The 19,637-nt window shown below is 44.8% G+C and overlaps 1 protein-coding gene across 1 annotated transcript; it reads left to right on the top strand.

Annotated features, from left to right (window-relative positions):
- The first annotated feature begins 5,387 nt into the window (after window positions 1-5,387).
- Window positions 5,388-8,808, top strand: LOC103609242 (macrophage-expressed gene 1 protein-like). Its single transcript, XM_008593595.1, has 3 exons — window positions 5,388-6,364; window positions 6,626-6,680; window positions 7,564-8,808. The coding sequence occupies exons 1-3, from the start codon at window positions 5,388-5,390 to the stop codon at window positions 8,806-8,808; spliced, it is 2,277 nt and encodes a 758-aa protein (XP_008591817.1).
- The last annotated feature ends 10,829 nt before the right edge of the window (window positions 8,809-19,637 follow it).

Raw genomic sequence — 19,637 nt, 5'->3', positions numbered from 1 at the left:
CTTCTTTCCTTCTTTCCTTCTTTCTTTTTCTTTCTTTCTTTTTTTGTAGTTTAAAACAGCCCAAATTTATTGTCTAACAGTTCCTTTTTTTTCTGACCTTTTTTTATTGAAAGATAATTGATTATATATATTTGTGGGGTACAAAATCAAATATCCATACATGTGTACAATATGTAGTGATCAAATCAGGATAAGTAGTGTACTCATGCTTACAAAACATAATCAATCTTTGTAACCCTTAACTAGTTTTTGCCAATCCCCCTTCCCCTCCCCCCTTCCCTCCTCTAATAAACACAAGAACCTCTATTTTCAGCAGGCTTCATTGGGAACCAATGCTGTAAGCAATGAGTCACTGCAGGTTTTTGTTTAAGGAGTTGCCAGGATCCCAGCTGTCCTTCAGGAAGGGGACACTTATTGGGAGGTTATAGCAATCATTCAAAGACGCTATAATAATATTATGAATTATGAGTTCTGAGGACCCAGGTTAATTCAAGGGTGCTAATCGGGGCTTTTATCTCTCTCTCTCTCCCCCTTCCAGCTTTCCTCATCTTTTGATAATTCTGGGTCTTCTCAGAGCTAAGGTATGGAGAATATGTATGTCTGTTATAAGGTGGGACAGATCCATGAGAAAGCTTTTTTAAAAACTATCACAAGACAGGCAGGAGACTGCAGGAAGCAGGGATTGCCAGGTGACTTTGAAAGGAAGGGGGTGGGAAGGGTCCCAGTAGTTTTTGATTTTGTTTTTGTTTTCCTTTTTTTCTGGTGGCTGGCCACTATAGGGATCAAACCGTGGACCTTGGTGTTATCAGCACCATGCTCTAACCAAATGAGCTAACCAGACAGCCCTCCTGGTGGTTTTTATTTTGGTCTACCAGTTCTTTGGTGTATATGGTGGGATAAGGATGGGAGTGCACACATTGGAAATAGGAGTTATTTAAAAGTTTAACCCAGAATCCCCCTCAGATTGAATTGAGGATGAGAAAGGCCTCAAGACCCTGTGTGGGATTGTATGGGATTCAGGATCCTTGGGCTACCCTTGACATTGAACCATAAAGTCCACCAGACAAAAACTCCCTCAAGCCCTTCAGCCTATGTGACCCTTATTTGCTATAATCTTGGTTAAATTACTCTTTGTTCCTCTTCTCCACCTCGCATTCACAGATATTTATTTAAAAAAAAAAAAAAGGTCAAGGAGGTTAAGTCACTTCCCCTTTCACAGGGTTCTGATTTTAAAAACATGTAGACAGATAATGCTGCGGTATATAACATTGTGCTTCTATTGAAAGAAGTTTCTTCCCTTGTGATATTATTTAAAACCACTTTGCATTCTCATTCGTTCATTCATGTACAGTGGTTCCCCCTTATCCATGGTTTCGCTTTCCACAGTTTCAGTTACCCATAATACAATACAATATTTTGATATAGAGAGAGTCCACATTCACATAACTTTCATTACAGTATACTGTTATAATTGTTCTATTTAATTATTAGTTATTTTTGTCAATCTCTTACTGTGCTTAACTTATAAACAAAACTTTATCATAGATATATATGTGTAGAAAAAGAATAGTACAGTATTTATAGGGTTTGGTATTACTTATAGGGTTTGGTCTCAAGGTTTCAGGCATCCACGGGGGTCTTGGAATGTACCCCCTGCAGATAAGGGGGGACTACCACATTCCTTCCCAACCATGCATTGAGAGATAAATAGGGTATGAAATGAGACCCTACATGCAGGGCCAATATTTAGACGGTAACCTCAGGAAGGCCATCTGCAGCCTTTGTTAGTTCTGATTGACAGGGCCTGCAACTTGCAGGGTGTTAAAACTTTTGATTATTTCCCCTGCCTATCTGCCAGGGTAGTTTTCTGCATTTGTGAACCCTAGAGCGCTCAATTAGTACAAAAGAGTGAAGCAAGGTCAGGGATGGACAGAGCCTGGATTGCAGTCAAGAGACAGGGACAAAGGCCCAAGTTCTAGCCCTGCTACAATCTATCTTTGTGTGACCTTGTGCACATCACTTCTTTCTCTGGGAATCAGCTTCTCAGTAGGCAAAAACACGTATGGCCTGGTACCACTTTTGTAAAAGAAAACAGTATGTGTATTTGTGTCTGGGTGCATACGTGCATGCATGGAAACATGTCTGGAAGGATATACACCCGCCTGTTCACAGTGGTTATCTCTGGAGAGCACAACTGGGTGAAGGAGATTTTTTGACTTCATAGAACTTCTTTACTCTTTTAACTTTCCATAACAAGCAATTTGTGGTAATTTTGAAATTGAATAGCTAAAAGGTCCTATTTGTCCCTGTCTGCAGGAAATCACACTTCTTACGGGAGGTCACATGGGGGTTCAGTGTCTGACTCTGAAGGCTGTCTTGCCTGCATGTTCCTTAAGCTGCTTTTGAACAATTGGGGGATGTGAGTGCTCAGCATCAATTGACCCCTCCTCATCTCCAGGCCTCAGCAAATGCTGCCTAGGAGTGGTAACAAAACATCCTCACAGAGTTTTCCTTGCCCTCCTCCTGCTGGCATCTGATCCACTTCAGCAAATGTTTCGCCACCACTCAGCCAAAGCGTGTTTATCTTCTCTTGGATCCACGGCTATGAAATGCCCACAGACTTGCCCCAGGTTCTGGTAAAAAGCTGCAACCAAACAGGATGAATTCCCAGACTCCTTTGGATTTACAATGCCATGAGGTGTCTATTCTTAGGTCAGGAGGCTAGGGGACTGAGCAGGACATGGGGAAGCTGCATGATTACTGGTCCCTGTCATAGGAAGGAATGCCAAGAGGGAGGAAAAAAAAAAACTTGTTTTCCCGGAAAACAGCTTTCTTTCCAGCAAGTAATCCATTCCAAATTACGTTACAGTAAATTAGTCACACTTTTAATAAAAGAATGTAAAAATAGAGATTGGAAGGAACCACTGGATTGAAAGAGCACCAGGCTTTGGAATCAGACAAATCTGGGTGCAAATCCAGACCTTGAACAAGTCAGTTAACACACTTCACTGCAAGAACATTCCATTCTGTGCCAGGCACTCTGCCGGGCATTTTATATCCAACAGCTCAAGCCTGGGGAGATTTGTATTATTCTCATCATGTGATAGATGAGAGAGGTAGGACGCAGGCAAGAAAGCCATGAGAGTGGGAAGTTTCAACTGATGAAATGATACCGCCCAGATTCCAATTCAGATATTGACAAGTCAAGACCAGCACCCGTAACTCTGGACGGTGCTGCCTTTCCCCATACATGGTGGGGACAGACGCTTTTCCAGCACACTGCCGTGACCAGGTCTAACCAGAAGTAATCGCGTATGCCCTTTCCATGAGCATTCTTTAACTGCAAATGCCCTAGTGTTACCGGACCTAGAATGCCAGGTTCTTTGGGAGTCAATGTCATAGAAATGAACACTGAACCTATAGGGAGAGTGAACAAGCTATTCATTGAAAGATAGCCTGTGCACAGGAATACCAACACAAAAGAGGAGTGTTGCTCTTCAAGCATTTAGTGTGAGGGTTTTTTTAAGGCAAAAGAGCTGGGTAGGAAGCTTGGGAAAGAGGGTGAGATCTCTGATCTCACAATTGGGGTCTTTGTCATTTGGTCACAAGGCGTTCTATCTTCAGCCTCAGCAGGTGGGGGCTAATGGGCTGATGGTTATCCTCCTCTGCAGGGGCCTTATCATTCTCTTGAGGCCTGTAAAAGAATGCTTACAGAAGGGGGTTAAGCAACCTTGGGTCATGACATATTTGTGGGAAGGGAACACACTGGCTAATGTAGGGCTTATCTTTAACCCCTGCCGTCCCTGGTGTTTCCTAGAGCAGGATGTGGTCTGTTGCCCCTGGGGTCTCTGCTGCATTTCCAGCACGTAGACTACTGTGGGGTTCTTGGTGTGGACAACAAAATGCAGTCTTTCTTGCCAGTCCTATCCTTACTCTTGCCTCACTAGGAGGGATAAAGTTAAGACCCTGATACTGAATAGAAAGTAGAAACACCAAGCACAGATCAGTGAATGGAAACTGTGCTTTGGCATCAGATGAACCTGGATTCCAATGCTGGCGCTGTACTGTGCTTGTGACCTTGGGCACGTTATATGACTTCTCTGGGTCTTGGTTTCCTAACGTGTAAGAAAGAGAATGGTAAAAGGTTAAAATCCAGGAAAAGAACCAGATGTTCTCACTTACAAGTGGAAGCTAAAAGTGAAAGAAGGAAGGAAAGAAAGACCACAGTAGTGCATTGGACTTGCAGAGGGAGAGAACATACCTAGGGTTGCCGGGTGGGCGGGGGAGGGAGATCAGGGAGAGGTTGGGGAAAAAAAAATCAAATATAAATTTTGTATTTCTACTATCTGGCATTGAAACATTTGACTAAACATAAAAAAAAAAAAATGAAACTAAGTACTTTTATAACATGTACTACATGCACTATAATTTTATGTTCTATCTCAATGAAATAAAATAAAATAAAAACACCCATTCTGAAAAATAAATAAATAAAATAAAATGCAATTATAAATCACCTGGGCCAGGGGCTCATTTAGAGCGGATGCTAGTCTCAGAGAAAGGGGGAGCCCCTAGAGGGCTCCAAGTAGAAGGAATAGGACAAGGAAAACCCTAAGGCCCAGACTGTTTGTGGGGTGTGCTAAGACTTCCTTGGGATGCCCTGCCCATGTACCAGGGCTCTGGAGCATTGGCATAGCCACCACACCTCACTGCTTGGAGCTGTCTTGAGTCTGCACCACTACAGAAAGGAGCTCCTTTCTAAATATCTGCTGAAGTCCTGCAAGGAAATCAGCCTGGAGTGAGTGTAACCTCCCAACCACCAGGCCTCACGGGCCAGCTGGTCAGGTGAAGAGAGGGGTCCAGGTCTCCAAGCCTGGGAGGTAAGCTGCTCCTGGATGTGTTCCTAGGCCAGCTCCTTGTTCAGTCTGAGCCCTACATTTGCAAATTACAATAGTCCTACTTTCAGCCTGTGGCAAGGATCAAGTGAGAGAATAAAAATACTAGGTGCTCAATACATGTGAACGTTTTCTTTTCTCCTCTTTTGTTTGGAGGACCCTCAGGCGGTGTGCGTTTCACTAGCCTGGGATCTGTCCAGGTATTACTCCCGTGGCTGTTTCTGATAAGGGATTTCCTTGCTATTCTTTGCTCTGAAGACTTCAAGGAGAGCAGCCTGGGAGGTGACTGCTCTTCGAGGAGGGGCTTGGGTCGGGCTGAGTCATTACCCTCTGGCTGGGAATATTTCAGCTAGCAGGTCACGGACTTCCCCTCAGTGATCCCGAGCTGTGGAGAAACTGAGGCGCAGCAGGCTCCCAAGGCGAAGCTCTCCTCCAGCCATGGCCCTGCGCCTTGCGCCCCTGCTGGTCCTGCTCTTGGCCGGTCAAGGCGGGATGGGGGAACCGGTAGCTCCAGGCTTCCAGGGCTGCAAGCAGGCACTGAACGTATCGGTGCTGGCAGCGCTGCCGGGGGGCGGCTGGGACAACCTGCGCAATGTGGAGCTGGGGCTGGTGCTGCGGCGCAACTACTCGCAGTGCCTCACCACGCAGGACGGCGAGTACCTCATCCCGTACCACGTGCACGTGGTGCCACTGAAGGAGAGCTTCGTAGAGACCCGTGCGGAGCTCATTGATCACTGGCTCAGCTACACGGACGCCTGGGCAGCCTCCATCAATGCCGAGCTCTCCTTCCTCTCCGACCTCAATGGTAAGTTCTCAGCCGACTGCCAGAACGTCAAGGTGTACAACCTGGAGTACCAGACAGTCACTGCCAGGGTGCAGGTCCGCCACCGCCTGTACTCTGTGAAGACCCCCGAGATCCCTGACTTCCAGCCCGCCTTCCGGCAGCATCTGCTGACCCTCAGCGACCACTTGGAGAACAACCAGACCCACGAGGCCGAGTACCTGGCAGAGATGCTTGTGCTCAGGTATGGCACGCACGTCCTCACCGAGGTGGAGGCCGGGGCCACCTTGGTGCAGGAGGACCAGGTAAGGCGGGAGCTGGTGGACAGTCAGGTCCGAGAGAAAAGCAACGTCACAGCAGCCGCCTCGGCCGTGTTCTTCCAAATGGTCAACGCCGGGGCAGCGGCCTCCTGGCAGGCACAGAGCCAGTTCATCCAGGACTACGTGAAGAACACGGTGGCCTCCAGGACGCGCAGCCATGGCGGCGGGCCCTTCTACCCGGGCATCACCCTCCGGAAGTGGCAGGAGGGCCTAGGCAACCGGCTGGTGGCCATCAGCAGGTTGGGGCTTCCCCTGCCAGCGCTGCTGGAACCCGCGGCGCTGCCCGAGCTCCCTGCGCCCGCGGCGCTACGCGTGGCTGCAGCCGTGCGCGGCGCCATCCGCCGCTACTACNAAAAAATGGCAGTTTTGTATGGTTTACTGAAAAAATGGTAGTTTTGTATGGTTTAAACTAATGTATACGTATTAATACACTGATCGCAATGTAAAGTATATTTGAGCTGTGGTCACAGTCAAAATACTTGACAGCCACTGTTTTCAGTGGATGCTCCATCAAACAGCTTTGGAAAACTCAGTTGTGATTCCTCACCCCTATATCTCACCCCCGTATTACCCTTGGAGGTCCTGTTTAGCTCAAGTAAGCCATAACAATTTGCCTTCTCTAACCCAAGGCAGGAATCTGCTGGGAAGGTGGATCAGTTTTGTAATGTTCTTGGAGCACAGGCCGTATCAAAACCTAACCTGAGAGTGTGAGTCTCCAATTGTCACAAGAACTAACTGAGGATGTCCCATTAAACCCTAACCTCAAAATCACAGTGCACGTAGGACCCAGGCCAAAAGGGCCCCAGGAGGCATGAATTTTCAGAGCCAACTCTGAAGGCAGTTGGAAAGACCCTAGGTGCTGTGGTAGAGAAGCACAGACTTATGGGGTTGACAAGAATCCCCTGACCTTCCAGATGACCCTAAGCATGTCATTTCACTTCGTGCTGTTTCAACTACTCTAGCTAAAAATCGGAATATACAAATTTATACTGTCTAGTACTTGCTTTGTTTAGAATTTGCCATTACCAAGATTATTTGGTTTAGTTCTTTGAAAATTAGTGATTTTAATTAGTCACTGAGAATATCCCTATTTCACCAGGAAACTGAAGCTCAGAGAAGTTGTCATTTTTACAGGATACTGCACTTAGCATAGCAGTAAAAGTATGGGTGTGGTCTGGGTCAAATACTGGTCTCTGCTAATTCCTTGGGCCTCAGTTTGATCCTCTATAAAATTTAACATATAAGATTCCTAGGTTATTTGAAAAGATTAAATGAACTAATGGTTTCAAAGCACTTTGGAACAGTGCCTGGCCTTTGTAAATGTGAAAGTTCAAATCTGTGAAGAGTGCTGCAATGAACATTGGGAAACAGGTATACCTTCGACTTGGATATATTCCTTTGGATATATTCCCAGCAGTGGGATAGCTGGGTCATATGGTAGATCTATCTTCAACTGTTTGAGGAACCTCCAAACCATTTTCCATAGGGGTTGCACCATTTTGCATTCCCACCAACAATGTATGAGAGTTCCTTTTTCTCCGCAACCACGCCAGCATTTATCTTTCAGNAGCTCCCTGCGCCCGCGGCGCTACGCGTGGCTGCAGCCGTGCGCGGCGCCATCCGCCGCTACTACTCGCTCAACGCGCACCCGGGCTGCGTGCGGCGCGGCGCACCCGCCTTCGACCCCCAAGCCAACGTGGACGACGGCTCCTGCGGAGACGTCAGCCGTGCCCAGTTCCCCTTCGGCGGTGTCTTCCAGGAGTGCGAGGCCGTGTCCGGGCAGGACGCCGGGCGCCTCTGCCAGGCCTACCGCATCCCGAACCCGCTCACTGGCGACGCCTCCTGTCCGGCCAACTACACGGCCAGCGCGCTGCACAGCACGTTAAAGACATGCAGCCAGCCCCGCCCCGAGTGCTGGCAGCAGTGTCGGAACTGCTGGCTCTTCTTCCAGTGCTGCGAGACCCTGTGCGCCACCCGCGAGCAGCGCAGCGTGGTGCGCCTGGCTGCCTCCTGGTGCGTGCCCTCCAAGGCCTCTCCGCCGCCGGCCGCTTCAGGCTTCCTCTTTGGGGGCCTCTATAGCCCTGGCAGCCCCAACCCGCTCACCAGGGCCCAGGCCTGTCCCTCCCACTTCTACCCACTGACGCTCTTTGGGGACTTCAAGGTGTGTGTCAGCAGCGACTTAGAGCTGGGTGCAGCCCAGGCAGTCCCCTTTGGGGGTTTCTTCAGCTGCCAGGTGGGCAATCCCTTGGCAGGCCTGCTGAAAGGCCAGAGCCCTGGTCTCCTGAAGGAGGTATTCTACAAGGACAGCCTCACGGACCACCCCATGAAGTGCCCGGCCGGGTACAGCCAACACCAGGCTTACCTCAGTAATGGCTGCCAAATTCTCTACTGCCTCCGGGCTGGGGTGCTGTTTGACCAGCAACAGACAGCTGTTCGAATGCCCCCATTTCTTCCCAAGCCTCTCTTTCTCAACAGCACAAGCTCCCACATGCTTTCTGTCCTGGCAGACTCCAGTGGTCAGCGGACCTGGGTGAGGCTGCAAGGTTCTGACCACTGGCAGCAGGCTAACAGCAATGACCCATCCCTGCTGGCTAAGCTCTTAAGCCAGGCTGGCTCAGGGCCCAGCAGCAGTGCCATTGCTGGTGCCTGGGTGGGCACCATAGTGGCTGTGGTGGCTGTTGTTTTGGGGGTATGCTATGGCTGCAGGTTCTACAAGAAGGGGGGCTACAGGAGGCTGCAGGAAGGCACCCTCATAGAAGATCAGGGGGGCTACGGGACCACTGAAACTACCACAGAGTCTGGCTCTGTCTGAGTACTCAGACGATGACAAAAATTCTGTCCAAACCTTAAAAACAACCAAACATCAAGTTGGTGGGTTAGCTCAGCTGTTCAGAGGGTTGTGCTGATAACACCAAGGTCTAGGGTTCAATTCCTGTACTGGCCAGCTGCCCTCCCCCCCCAAAAAAGACTGCTGCATCATTACAAATTAAAGCCTTAGCCCATTCTGTTTCTTCTATTACCTAGAAAAAAAGACACCCAACCACAAAATTGTCTCCACTCTCTACACTTTCTCAAACCCTCCTCTAAATCACCTAAGAAAAGCTGAAGTCTTCCCCTTCACTAACATCCTCTTGCTGAGAAGCCCCAAATTTCCCATAGAGTGTGTTCTCATGTTGGGCTGCCACCCATGTTGTAAAGAAGCCAATAAATCCAATTTTGGCAAATACACGCGTGTTCCTGGTAGTCTTTGGTAGAAAGGGGGGTCAATAGAGAAAACAGAATTTATGTTGACACCAGGACATATGATATAGCTTTTTTTTTTTTTTTTAAAGATGACCGGTAAGGGGATCTTAACCCTTGACTTGGTGTTGTCAGCACCACTCTCCCGAGTGAGCCACGGGCTGGCCCTTGATATAGCTTTGAAGTTGTAAATTTTAGTGCGATTGTTATAAAATTCATGAAACCAACCTTTTTCCCCACAATCATTGCCTTGTACCCAAAGACCCAAAATTTTTTCTTGTGCTTGGTCTAAGTTAAAGTTGTTTCTCAGACAGGGCCCTGATCTAATTGTGAGTTGTGAAATTAATTGTATTGTGATCAGCATCTTAAAAAATTACGTAGAAAATATAGAGCATTGCATGAAATAAACGTAAGAATTGTTTCGTGAAGCTTGTATCAGTTACATATTAAGTCAATCATATAATATGCCCATATCCAATCAATGAAAAAATGGCAGTTTTGTATGGTTTACTGAAAAAATGGTAGTTTTGTATGGTTTAAACTAATGTATACGTATTAATACACTGATCGCAATGTAAAGTATATTTGAGCTGTGGTCACAGTCAAAATACTTGACAGCCACTGTTTTCAGTGGATGCTCCATCAAACAGCTTTGGAAAACTCAGTTGCAACTTTTTTTTTTTTTTGAAGTTCTTACAACAAGAAAATGGAGGGGACACACCTGGGTGGGAGGGGGGAGAGGGAGGAGGGAGGGAGGTTTCAGTGATGGGACACAATAACTAACTACATTGTATATTGACAAAATAAAAATAAAAAAATAATTTAAAAAAAAGTTGAAATCTGTGATGATTTGCTGCTGCTTTAAGAGCAGGACCCAGAACCAAATCAAACAGACCTAGGCTCAAGTCCCAAGACAGCTTCTTGTTAGCTCTGTGTCCATGGGCAAATTGTCTCACCTCTCTGTGAACTAATCCCATCTATATAGTGGGGATAATCATAAGACTGATGTCATAAAATTATTGCATCAGTGAATGAATGAAATGAGGTACTGCAAGGAAATGCCTTACTACAGTGCCTGTCTTGTCCCCCTGAGCTGCCACGATGCAGGGGTGACCATGATATATAAACAGGACTCATGGCTGAGTGCAGAAGATACCCACAAAATACAAATTATTCATTGTGGAAATATGATACAGCTTCAAAGGAGACTCTATGGGAAAATGAGGAACACAAATTCTGGGAGGGGTCTGGTAAGGCTTCTGAAAAGGGATGGTATTTCAGGTGGGCCTTGAATAAAGATTGGATGTTGAAGAGAAAAGAGGTCATCCCTCCCCCCAAAACAGAGTTTTATCCAGGGCTGGAAGGGGGAGCCCTGGACTCATGGCCTCAGCCAGGCACGTGTTCAGATATATTCAATTCTGCTGGCCTGGGAGAATCCTTTCAACAGCAACTGAATGCCTCTTTATGATGGTCTCAATTTCCTGGAAGAGCTCCCCAGGCTCCAAAAACAGAGCTCCTGCACTGAGAGGGGTGAGTTGGGGACCAGGGAAGAATAGATAGTTTTGGCCTGAGATAAAAAGGAAGTGGGAGAGGAGAGAATGGGTCACCCAGCAAGTAGGATGGCCATATAATTAATCATCCAAATCTGGACTCTGGTTAGGATTAAAATAAGGTGCTATTAATAATTACATAGGACAACAGTCATAAACTGGAACATATGCCAGCCCACCTTTATAGGTGACTGTTTGCCATTGGGCCCTTACCCTCCTTGTTACCCTGACCTCCAGCTAGCCTTCTGGATCTCCTCTCCCCATTGACATACATCCATTGTGCTCCACACACTGACCCCACCTATCATGTCAATTCCTGGCTGTGCTTTTACCTGCTGAAATTTTATTCATCAGTCGAGACTGAGTTCAAATGTTACCTCCCCCAAGAATACGTTTCTATCTGTCCCCTTCCCCCACAAACACTAACTCATTCAGTCTCCCAGGAAGAATTCATCTCTTACATCTCTTAACCTCCTTAGCAGCATGTTAACACGAGCATGTCATTTGGCAGGGGTTATTCACCTAACTTGACTATCATCTCTTTGTGTGCAGGGAGGGAAGGTGGTGTGCCCGTGCAGAGCTCAGCATCAGGCAGAACTCTGAGGTAGGTGCTCTAAAAGTTTAGAGGTCGGTGCTCCAAAAGCTAGCTGAATGAATGAAGGGAAACCAGAAGGAATCTTGTTTTTTTGTTTTGTTTTGTTTTTTTAAAAGATGACCGGTAAGGGGATCTTAACCCTTGACGTGGTGTTGTCAGCACTAGCTGAATGAATGAAGGGAAACCAGAAGGAATCTTGTTTTTTTGTTTTGTTTTGTTTTTTTAAAAGATGACCGGTAAGGGGATCTTAACCCTTGACGTGGTGTTGTCAGCACCACACTCTCCCAAGTGAGCTAACAAAACATCCCTATATAAGGATTCCAACCTGTGACCTTGGTGTTTTCAGCACCACACTCTCCCAAGTGAGCCACAGGCCCGCCCTCAGAAGGAGTCTTGTGAAGCTCCAAGTGATAGAACACAGCTATCAAATTCCCTTTACATTAATTGTCACTCTTCGATTTTTAAATGTATTAATATTTCATTAATAAACCTGTTTCAAGCTCCATTTTGCCCATTGTAAGTGCTAGAGTAAATATAAAATGAATACAATTCAGTTTTCATTTTCTCAAAATATTCCAAGCAAGTAAGCAAAAAACAAAAAAATAAATAAATAAATAAATAAATAAAAGGGATGGGAAAGGGGGAGGTGGTAGCATGTTATTAGCTGTCCAGTCTCCAAGTTCCTTTTAGAACTCTGAGCAACAGGGTGGAGAGGCTGCTGGAATTTCATCCCAGCTGATGACAGAATGGAGAAGGCTGGACTGTTAGAGTGGTGTTCCTTGAACATTTTACAATGTCTTCTGGAACAAGCTCCTCTTGGACAATTGGGTTGTTGCTATCTAATATAAGTCATCACTGTAAGTCATATAAACCAGGTCTACAGGTCTTCCTCTTTTTTTTTGGTGAGGTCTTCCTCTTTATGTTGACTTCTAGAAAGCTTAGAACCAGATTTTGGTTCTTTACACATTTTTGTTGCTAAACTCAATCTTAGTTCCAAGTTTTTGTTTTTGCCCTTATATTCCCTTTTGATTAACTTATTTTACAAATTTTTATAAGATATGTATTTATATAAAACACCACATAGAAGTTTTTTTTTTTTTTAAATAAAGAAATTAAACAGAGCTGAGCAGTTGTGGAGGGAGACTCACAAGGGTGGGCCTGATAAACCTCTGAGCCCCACCTCCCAAGCCCCACTTCTTATCCCAGCTGCAATCTCACTACCTCTAGCCTTTGGCTGGTTCAAATCCCAGACTGTCCAGTGATTATTCTCTTTACCTCATAGGGGCTGTCATAAACCAGATAGTCTCTGGTTCCTGAAAATTAGACAGTGAAAAATAAATTTAAACTTTAATACTATGTTTGGGGTAATTTTTTTAAGCAGATCGGGGCATGCAAGAAAAGTGAGGTGTGAATGTTGTAAACAAGTATGCTTTTCTTTCTTTTTTCAGCATTGAAAGGTTGGTTTCTCTTTGCAGTGTTGATGCCCTTTAGCTAAAGACCACCAGGATACCTGTAGTAAAAAAAAAAAAAAGGTACAGAGCGATGAAGGGAATGCAAGTTGGTGTATAATGGAAGAATTACTGTTGTATACCAATGTTTACTAACCTTTTTTCACAGAAATAATGATGTTTGTATGGCACATCAGGGCATATTGGGAAGATCTGGATTCTAGTAGGAGGCTGCTTGAGGCTGGAGGGAACTGGACCACGGTAGGTGTATTAGTCCATTTCTGTTGCTCATAACAGAATACCCAAAACTAGGTAATTTATAAAAAAATGAAATTTATTTCTTGCAGTTTTGGAGGCTGGAAAGCCCCAGGTCCAGGGAACACATCTGGTGAGGGCCTTCATTTTGGTGGTGACTCTCTATAGCAATGCAGGGTATCACATGGCAAGAGAATGGCCTGAGCAAGGGAGAGCTCACCTGCTCACTCACTCTCCTTATAAAGCCAGCAGAACCGCCCCCATTATTCCATGAATGGATCAATCCATTCACAAGGGCACAGTCCTTACAATCTAGTCGCCTCTTATAGGCTCCACCTTTCAAATACAGAATCCGATTTCCCACTCTCTTAGCACTGGCTCTTTATTGCCCAGGTGGCACACTGACTTCCGTCAGAGTTGGTTGTATACTTATGATCGTATGATATATATTTTTTCACTTTCATCTACAGTTCTTGGCTTGTTCTAACTCTCCTGCCTTTCTGTCTTGGAGCTGGCCATGAAGAAATTCTCTGACAAACCTTACTTGATTGTAGGTCATAAGACCCCCATCCAAGAAGGGATCTCACCCCACACTCAAGAGAAAGAAATACTGCACAGAGAGGCTGGGTTTCCCCATCAAGTCTGTTAGTGTCAGATCATACCCTTTTTGTTGAGTCACATTTCTACAGTTTTCCATGCTTCAATCATACCTATGTAATGAAGCTCTCGTAAAAACTCAAGAGCACAGGGTTCAGAGAGCTTTCAGATAGCCGAACATGTGGAAGTTCCTGGAGGGTGGTGCACCCAGGGAGGGCACAGAAGCTCTGGGCTCATACCTCATACCTCACTCTACTCATCTCTTCATCTGTATCCTTTATAGCATCCTTTAGAATAAACCGGTAAACATAAGTAATGGTTTCCCTGACTTTTGTGAGCTGCTCGGCAAATTAGCTGAATCCAAGGAGGGGGTAATTCGTGGGAACCCCAATTTATAGCCAGTTGGTCAGAAACACAGGTAAAACCACCTGGGAGTTGTGACTGGCATCAGAAGTGGGAAGTGGGGGGCAGTCTTGTTGGACGGAGCCCCACTGTGGGACCTGATGCTATCTCCAGGTATATACTGTTAGAATTGATTTAAAGGACACCCAGCTGGAATCTGCTGGAGAATTGCTGGCTTGCTTGCTGGTGGGGAGAAATTCCCACACATTTGGTTATAGAAGTTGATCTTTTGTGTTGATTGTTGCTGAGACATATTCTCTCGATACCTGTTGTCTGTGCTCAGCAGTTAGAATAAAACCCAGATCCCTTTTCACACATAATTTTGTCCCTAGTGAGAAAGAAAAAAAAAAAAAAAAAAATGCACCCCTGATGTCTAGAATTGATCTGATGTTCACAGCTAGACTGCAATATTATTCCAAGCTGGTCTGAGGCTTACAGCCCAGTGAACCTAAACAATCTAAAGAATCTCATAGAATAACAACTTCAGAAAAAGTTAACCGGAGACCATGATAAAATGAAACAAAACAAGGCCACTTCATAATTTTGTCTAAGCACAGGCAAAAAGAAGGTCACTGTACTACCCACAAAATTCCCAGTCATAGAATTGCCCCCCCACCCCCCAGGGACTTGCGATCAAGATGGCAGAATAGATGGTCCCCAGCGTCACCCTCTCCCATAATCAACCTGGACTGCCAAGCTGGGGCCGCTAAAGCTCAGGGGAAGAGGAGAAGAGAATTGCCCCCACTTTCTGATGGCATCCACTCTAGAGTAAAGCTCTGCTCCTTTAGGCCTTCCCCCAAATCACCCAACCAAAGCCTAAATCCTACAGTAGGTTCTAATACCCTCTTACTGAGATAGCCCATAGCTCCCTACGGTGTGTGCTCCTCTCTGCAACAAGTCATAAACCCCATTGTTTAACAGCAGGCATGTTCCCCCCGGCCTTTGGCTGTAGGGCCTTGGCACTGGTATTGTTCTCCTGCTCACCTGGCTTCAGCCCCATTGGCTTTCTTTCAGTTAGGTGAAGTCAGGAAGCTCATTCGTGCCTCAGGGCTTTGCACTGATAACAGTATCTTTCCCCTACTCAGGTCTGTTCACAGCTGGCTCCTTCTCATGATTAAGATCTCAGAGGAAATGTAACCTCTTGAGAATTGAAGAAGAGTAAAATGGCAAAGCTTTCTTGAAAAGTGCAAGGAGTAACAATGTAGGGCACAAATCAATTAATATGTCTGTGAAACAGGCTATGGTTGACTGTTGCTGAGGCTTTGCCAAACAGAAAACTGTAGAAAGGGAAATCTCTCAGTCCAAGTTTTACTCCCTTTTCCTCTGAATCTTTACTGGCTGGAATGTTGCTGGGAAGTTCCCGAGAAGCTCATGATTCAGGTGTAAAACAATGAGGCCTAGATGATTGTCCCTCTGGTTTTCTACTTGCCTTCATGGCCCCTACTCTAAGCAATTCCAAATCACCTTTTCTATCCCCTACATAATTCTTATCACTCTCTAAATTATACTATTGTGTGTTGCCTGTCTTCCCCCACCAGAATGCCAATTTTAAGGGGTCAGAAACTATATTGTGCTCTTCTCTGTATCCTGGTGCCTCTCGCATTTCCACCAGTAATTAAAACATATCACCTTGAGCATTATAGAATCTTCTTGGATCCCTCTGCCTCCAGCTGCTTTCACCTCCAATGCAGACATAGCTGCCTGAATTATTGTTCTAAGGTACAGGGTAGATGCTAGCACCCCCCATCTTCAAAATCCTTTCATAGATTCTCTCTTCAAGGCAGTGTCACCCCGTTCCTCTTGTCTTATCTTCTACTGTAGCTCTCGGAGAACCCTGAGCTTCAGTCACGCTGTATGGTCCCAGACGTGCCACATGCCTTTCCGCAGCCAAGTCTAGACAAGTGCTGCTTCTATCTAAAATGTTCTTGCCTGCCCTTCCCTCTTATTTTTTCCTGAGGGCAAAATTGTCGTCATCCTTCAAGGCCTAACTCCCCAAGTGCCTCTTTTGAGAAGCTCTCTCCAACCGTTCCTTCCTCTGTGCTTCCACAACCCTTTGTTATTCATGTGACACTACTAACCACACCTGCCTTCTTTCACATTCATGTATCTGTTTTTTCCCAAGAAACCATGAACGTTTCAAAGGCAGAAACTATCCTCTCTGACTCTGTCTCTTCATTTGTAAGACAAGAATCTTTGTACCTACTTCACAGGGTTCTTGTGAGGAGTGAATGAGCTAATGCATAAAAAGCAATTAGAGCAATGACTGGCACATAGTAAAGACCATATAAATATTTGCTACTATTATTTTTCACGTGTGTCCTTCCTTAGTACCGGCCCAAAGTAGGCAGCAATACGTATCACTGTTGAATTTGGTTAGAGTAGGGCAGGAAACTTCCCAAAGACTGAGCTTTAGAGCTTAGAACCAAGCTGGGAATATTGGCATTTTTGTTCAGTGGCCTCTCATGTTATTTGTAAAATCCCCAACCATCTCTCCACCCCAAGCTTTGGGTACAAGAGTCAAGGGTTGTTAAGCAAGAGGAGAGAAACTAGTCCTAACCTTTTACCTAGTGGTATAGCATAAGGGTTGATGAGACCAAGACACCTGCCTCCGAATATTATTTTTGAAAAGCTTCCCTGGGTGCCTTGTTCAAATGACACATCCTGGAAGGATAAGAATGTGTCTCACTTTTCCCGTATTAGGGGAGGAATGGGATATAGTAGAAGTGGGGGTTGGTGTGGCAAAAGTCTGGGTCATGGGTTGCTGTTCCTAGAACTTCCAAAAAATTATTAAAGGGAGCTAAAGGATGCTGGCTGCAAGACAGCAAGGACTGAGACACCACGTGGTTCTTAAAACAAAGTTGGACTAATAGAGAAGTAGGGAAGTGGAGTGGGCAATTCATGGACTTAAGCAGTAGTTTTCATTCTTGCACTTTCTAGCTAGGATAACGTGGCAGATGGCTGAAACGCTCTGGCTCCCTTATGCTATGTGTTTAATGAAGAGGCTGAATTAAATGAAGTTTGAGTTCCTTCCTGTATTAAGAAGTTGTGGGTATATGTTGCGATGACTCTAAGTCTCAGTGCATGCTTGAACACATCCTGGGTGGCGCCCTGGTTTGCATGTTTCCTTGGCTCCCTCTAGAGCCTGCCAGGCAACTCCAGGACTTGTCTGACCCCACCTACTGTGAAAGCCATCTTCTGGATACAGGCTGGGTCTCAACTCTCCAGAGAAGTGGATGATTCCTGGAGGCTGTTGAGTGAGACTGGGTCAGCTTCTGATGGCAGAAGGCCAATGGGCACAACAGGGTGAAGTCTAGGTTGTGACAGATCAATTTGGGGAAGCAACAGACATTCTCTGAGATATTTACAGAGCTTCCTCCTCAATCCAAACTCTAATGCGAATCCAAGCTACCTGAGACATTAAATATACTTGGTGATGTTTGTATGTCATTTACAAGTACTTTCAGATATTCAGTTTGTCTAAACCACTTAACAACCTGTGAAGTTAGCTACTTATTATTTCCATTTCATCAATGAGGAGGCTCAGAAAAATTGACTTGTCCCAAAGTTTGGAATTTATATATAGACTTTGTTACAGAGCAAGATTTGGTACAATTTTGTACTGGCTTTATTCAAAGGAAGTGAATTACAGAAATGCAGAATGGACTTCAGAATAAGATGATCTCAATTACTATGTGTCCTGTGGCATGGGGTGTGGGGAGGTGAGCTTTGGAACTAGAATTAAAACGCCAGCCCTGTCATATGCTGGAAGAGGGAACCTGGACAAGTTAACACTCATTCCCATTTTCCTCACCTGTGATGGAGGCTAAATGACATAAAATAGCATAAAGCTGCCTGACATGGTAAGTAAATGCATTACTCCTTTCATACTACCTTGAACATGTGGATAGAAATACAGAATCCCTCAGCAACTTTTCATATTTTTCTCTATAATTGTCCACAACTGTTTCTACTTCCAAACTGACTAAAAATGGGTTAGTTTTTCTCTTTCAGTCAAAGGCTTAATTGGGGGGCAAATACTTGAAATTAAGCCATTTAAAAGTAACTCTTCCTTATTTGCAGGCGAGCTGATAGGACTATATATCCAGAGGGCAAAGCAGCATTGGCCTGGTGGCATAAGGGCAAGCTACCTTTTCTAGGCCGACTGGCTCTGGGAGTTTTGCCCACTGCCCTGGCATGATGGAGATTTACCCGGCACGCTTGACTGAACCTGGCCCTGGCCGGGAGGATTACATTTCATCCAGTGTTGAAATCACTTCAAATTCCCCTTGTTCATCCAAAGATACAGAAATAAAAGAAGGAACTCATGGTCTTGCTGAGAAGATAACTTTATTGTTAGCCATTCTTGCATCTTTTATTTTCTATGTGCCAAAAATAGATCAATCCAAGTAATATATTTTGTGTTAAGAATCCCAAGCACATGAATTTTCTTATCTTACACTCCACACACATTTCGTCAAAAGATCAAATTATCTTTTCACTGTCTTTATCTATAATCCTCAGAGTTCTATAGAAGCTTTTGATCCAAAAAGATGTTTTTTAAATCATTTTTCACTTATTATTTTTCATATTTTACTTTTTAAATGCACCGACATTCAAAGGGCTCATTCTTGGGTCTGATGCTTGAAGTAGAGGTGGGATGAGGCAGGAGGCCAAACCATTCTTTTTAAAGAATGCCCTGGCCTAAGCACTATGTTAGTATCACCCTCACTCTCATACACACACACACACACACACACACAATAAATCAGTTGAAGTGAAACACAAATTCTACTTTTTTTCCCTCTTTCCTCTTCATTATTCCCTTTCTCATCCTGGTGGAGGTTCTCTGCTTCCTACATCTCTATATTACCTCTTAATAAGGGAGATGATGCTCAGGTACCTTAGGAAGAGCTGAGGATTCACAATCAAAAGTCATTCTAAACAACTTTTCAGATATGTCTCCCTGAAGTATTTACTTGTCTTCTCCGTTTGACCAGTGGTTACAACAATGAGTCATCCATTGGGCTTTAATCCACAGCAGCCTGAAATAACAGCAATTCCAGGGCTATGACTTTATACTTTCCATTTTCATTAAAACTCTCGTTTGTCTCAAACCTGATTATCTTAAGTTAATTTTATTCCATGGTTGGCCTTCAAGTTTGGGCTAATTTGCAAGCCTTTTCCAAATCATCCTCTTCATGCAAGAAAAATTTCTCAAATCTCATCCATGCAATTCCTTGATAGACTCAGGAAAACGAAATTTTCTCTCCCCGCAGACAAAACTTTTCTGGAGGCAGTGGGATGGAAGGAATCCTTTTCACAAGTTAAGAGTTAGAGGGAAGAAACTAAATTTATGCACCCTATTGATAACTATAACTCTACCTATATAGTTATATCATATATGATTTCCCAGAGATCCTATCCTTATGTAGATCTAAGAACCAAGGGAATAAAATCAAAAGAACAAAAATCTCTTTTGGGTTGAGAATCCTTAGAAAATATGTACAGTGAGTGTCAACATTATTGGTATTATAAGACACCTACCTAGAACACT

The sequence above is a fragment of the Galeopterus variegatus genome, unplaced genomic scaffold, assembly GCF_000696425.1.
Source record: "Galeopterus variegatus unplaced genomic scaffold, G_variegatus-3.0.2 Scaffold9380, whole genome shotgun sequence".
NCBI classification, from domain to species: Eukaryota; Metazoa; Chordata; class Mammalia; order Dermoptera; family Cynocephalidae; genus Galeopterus; species Galeopterus variegatus.
Note: the sequence above shows the minus strand (reverse complement) of the source record. Positions and strands in the feature narration are given on the sequence as shown.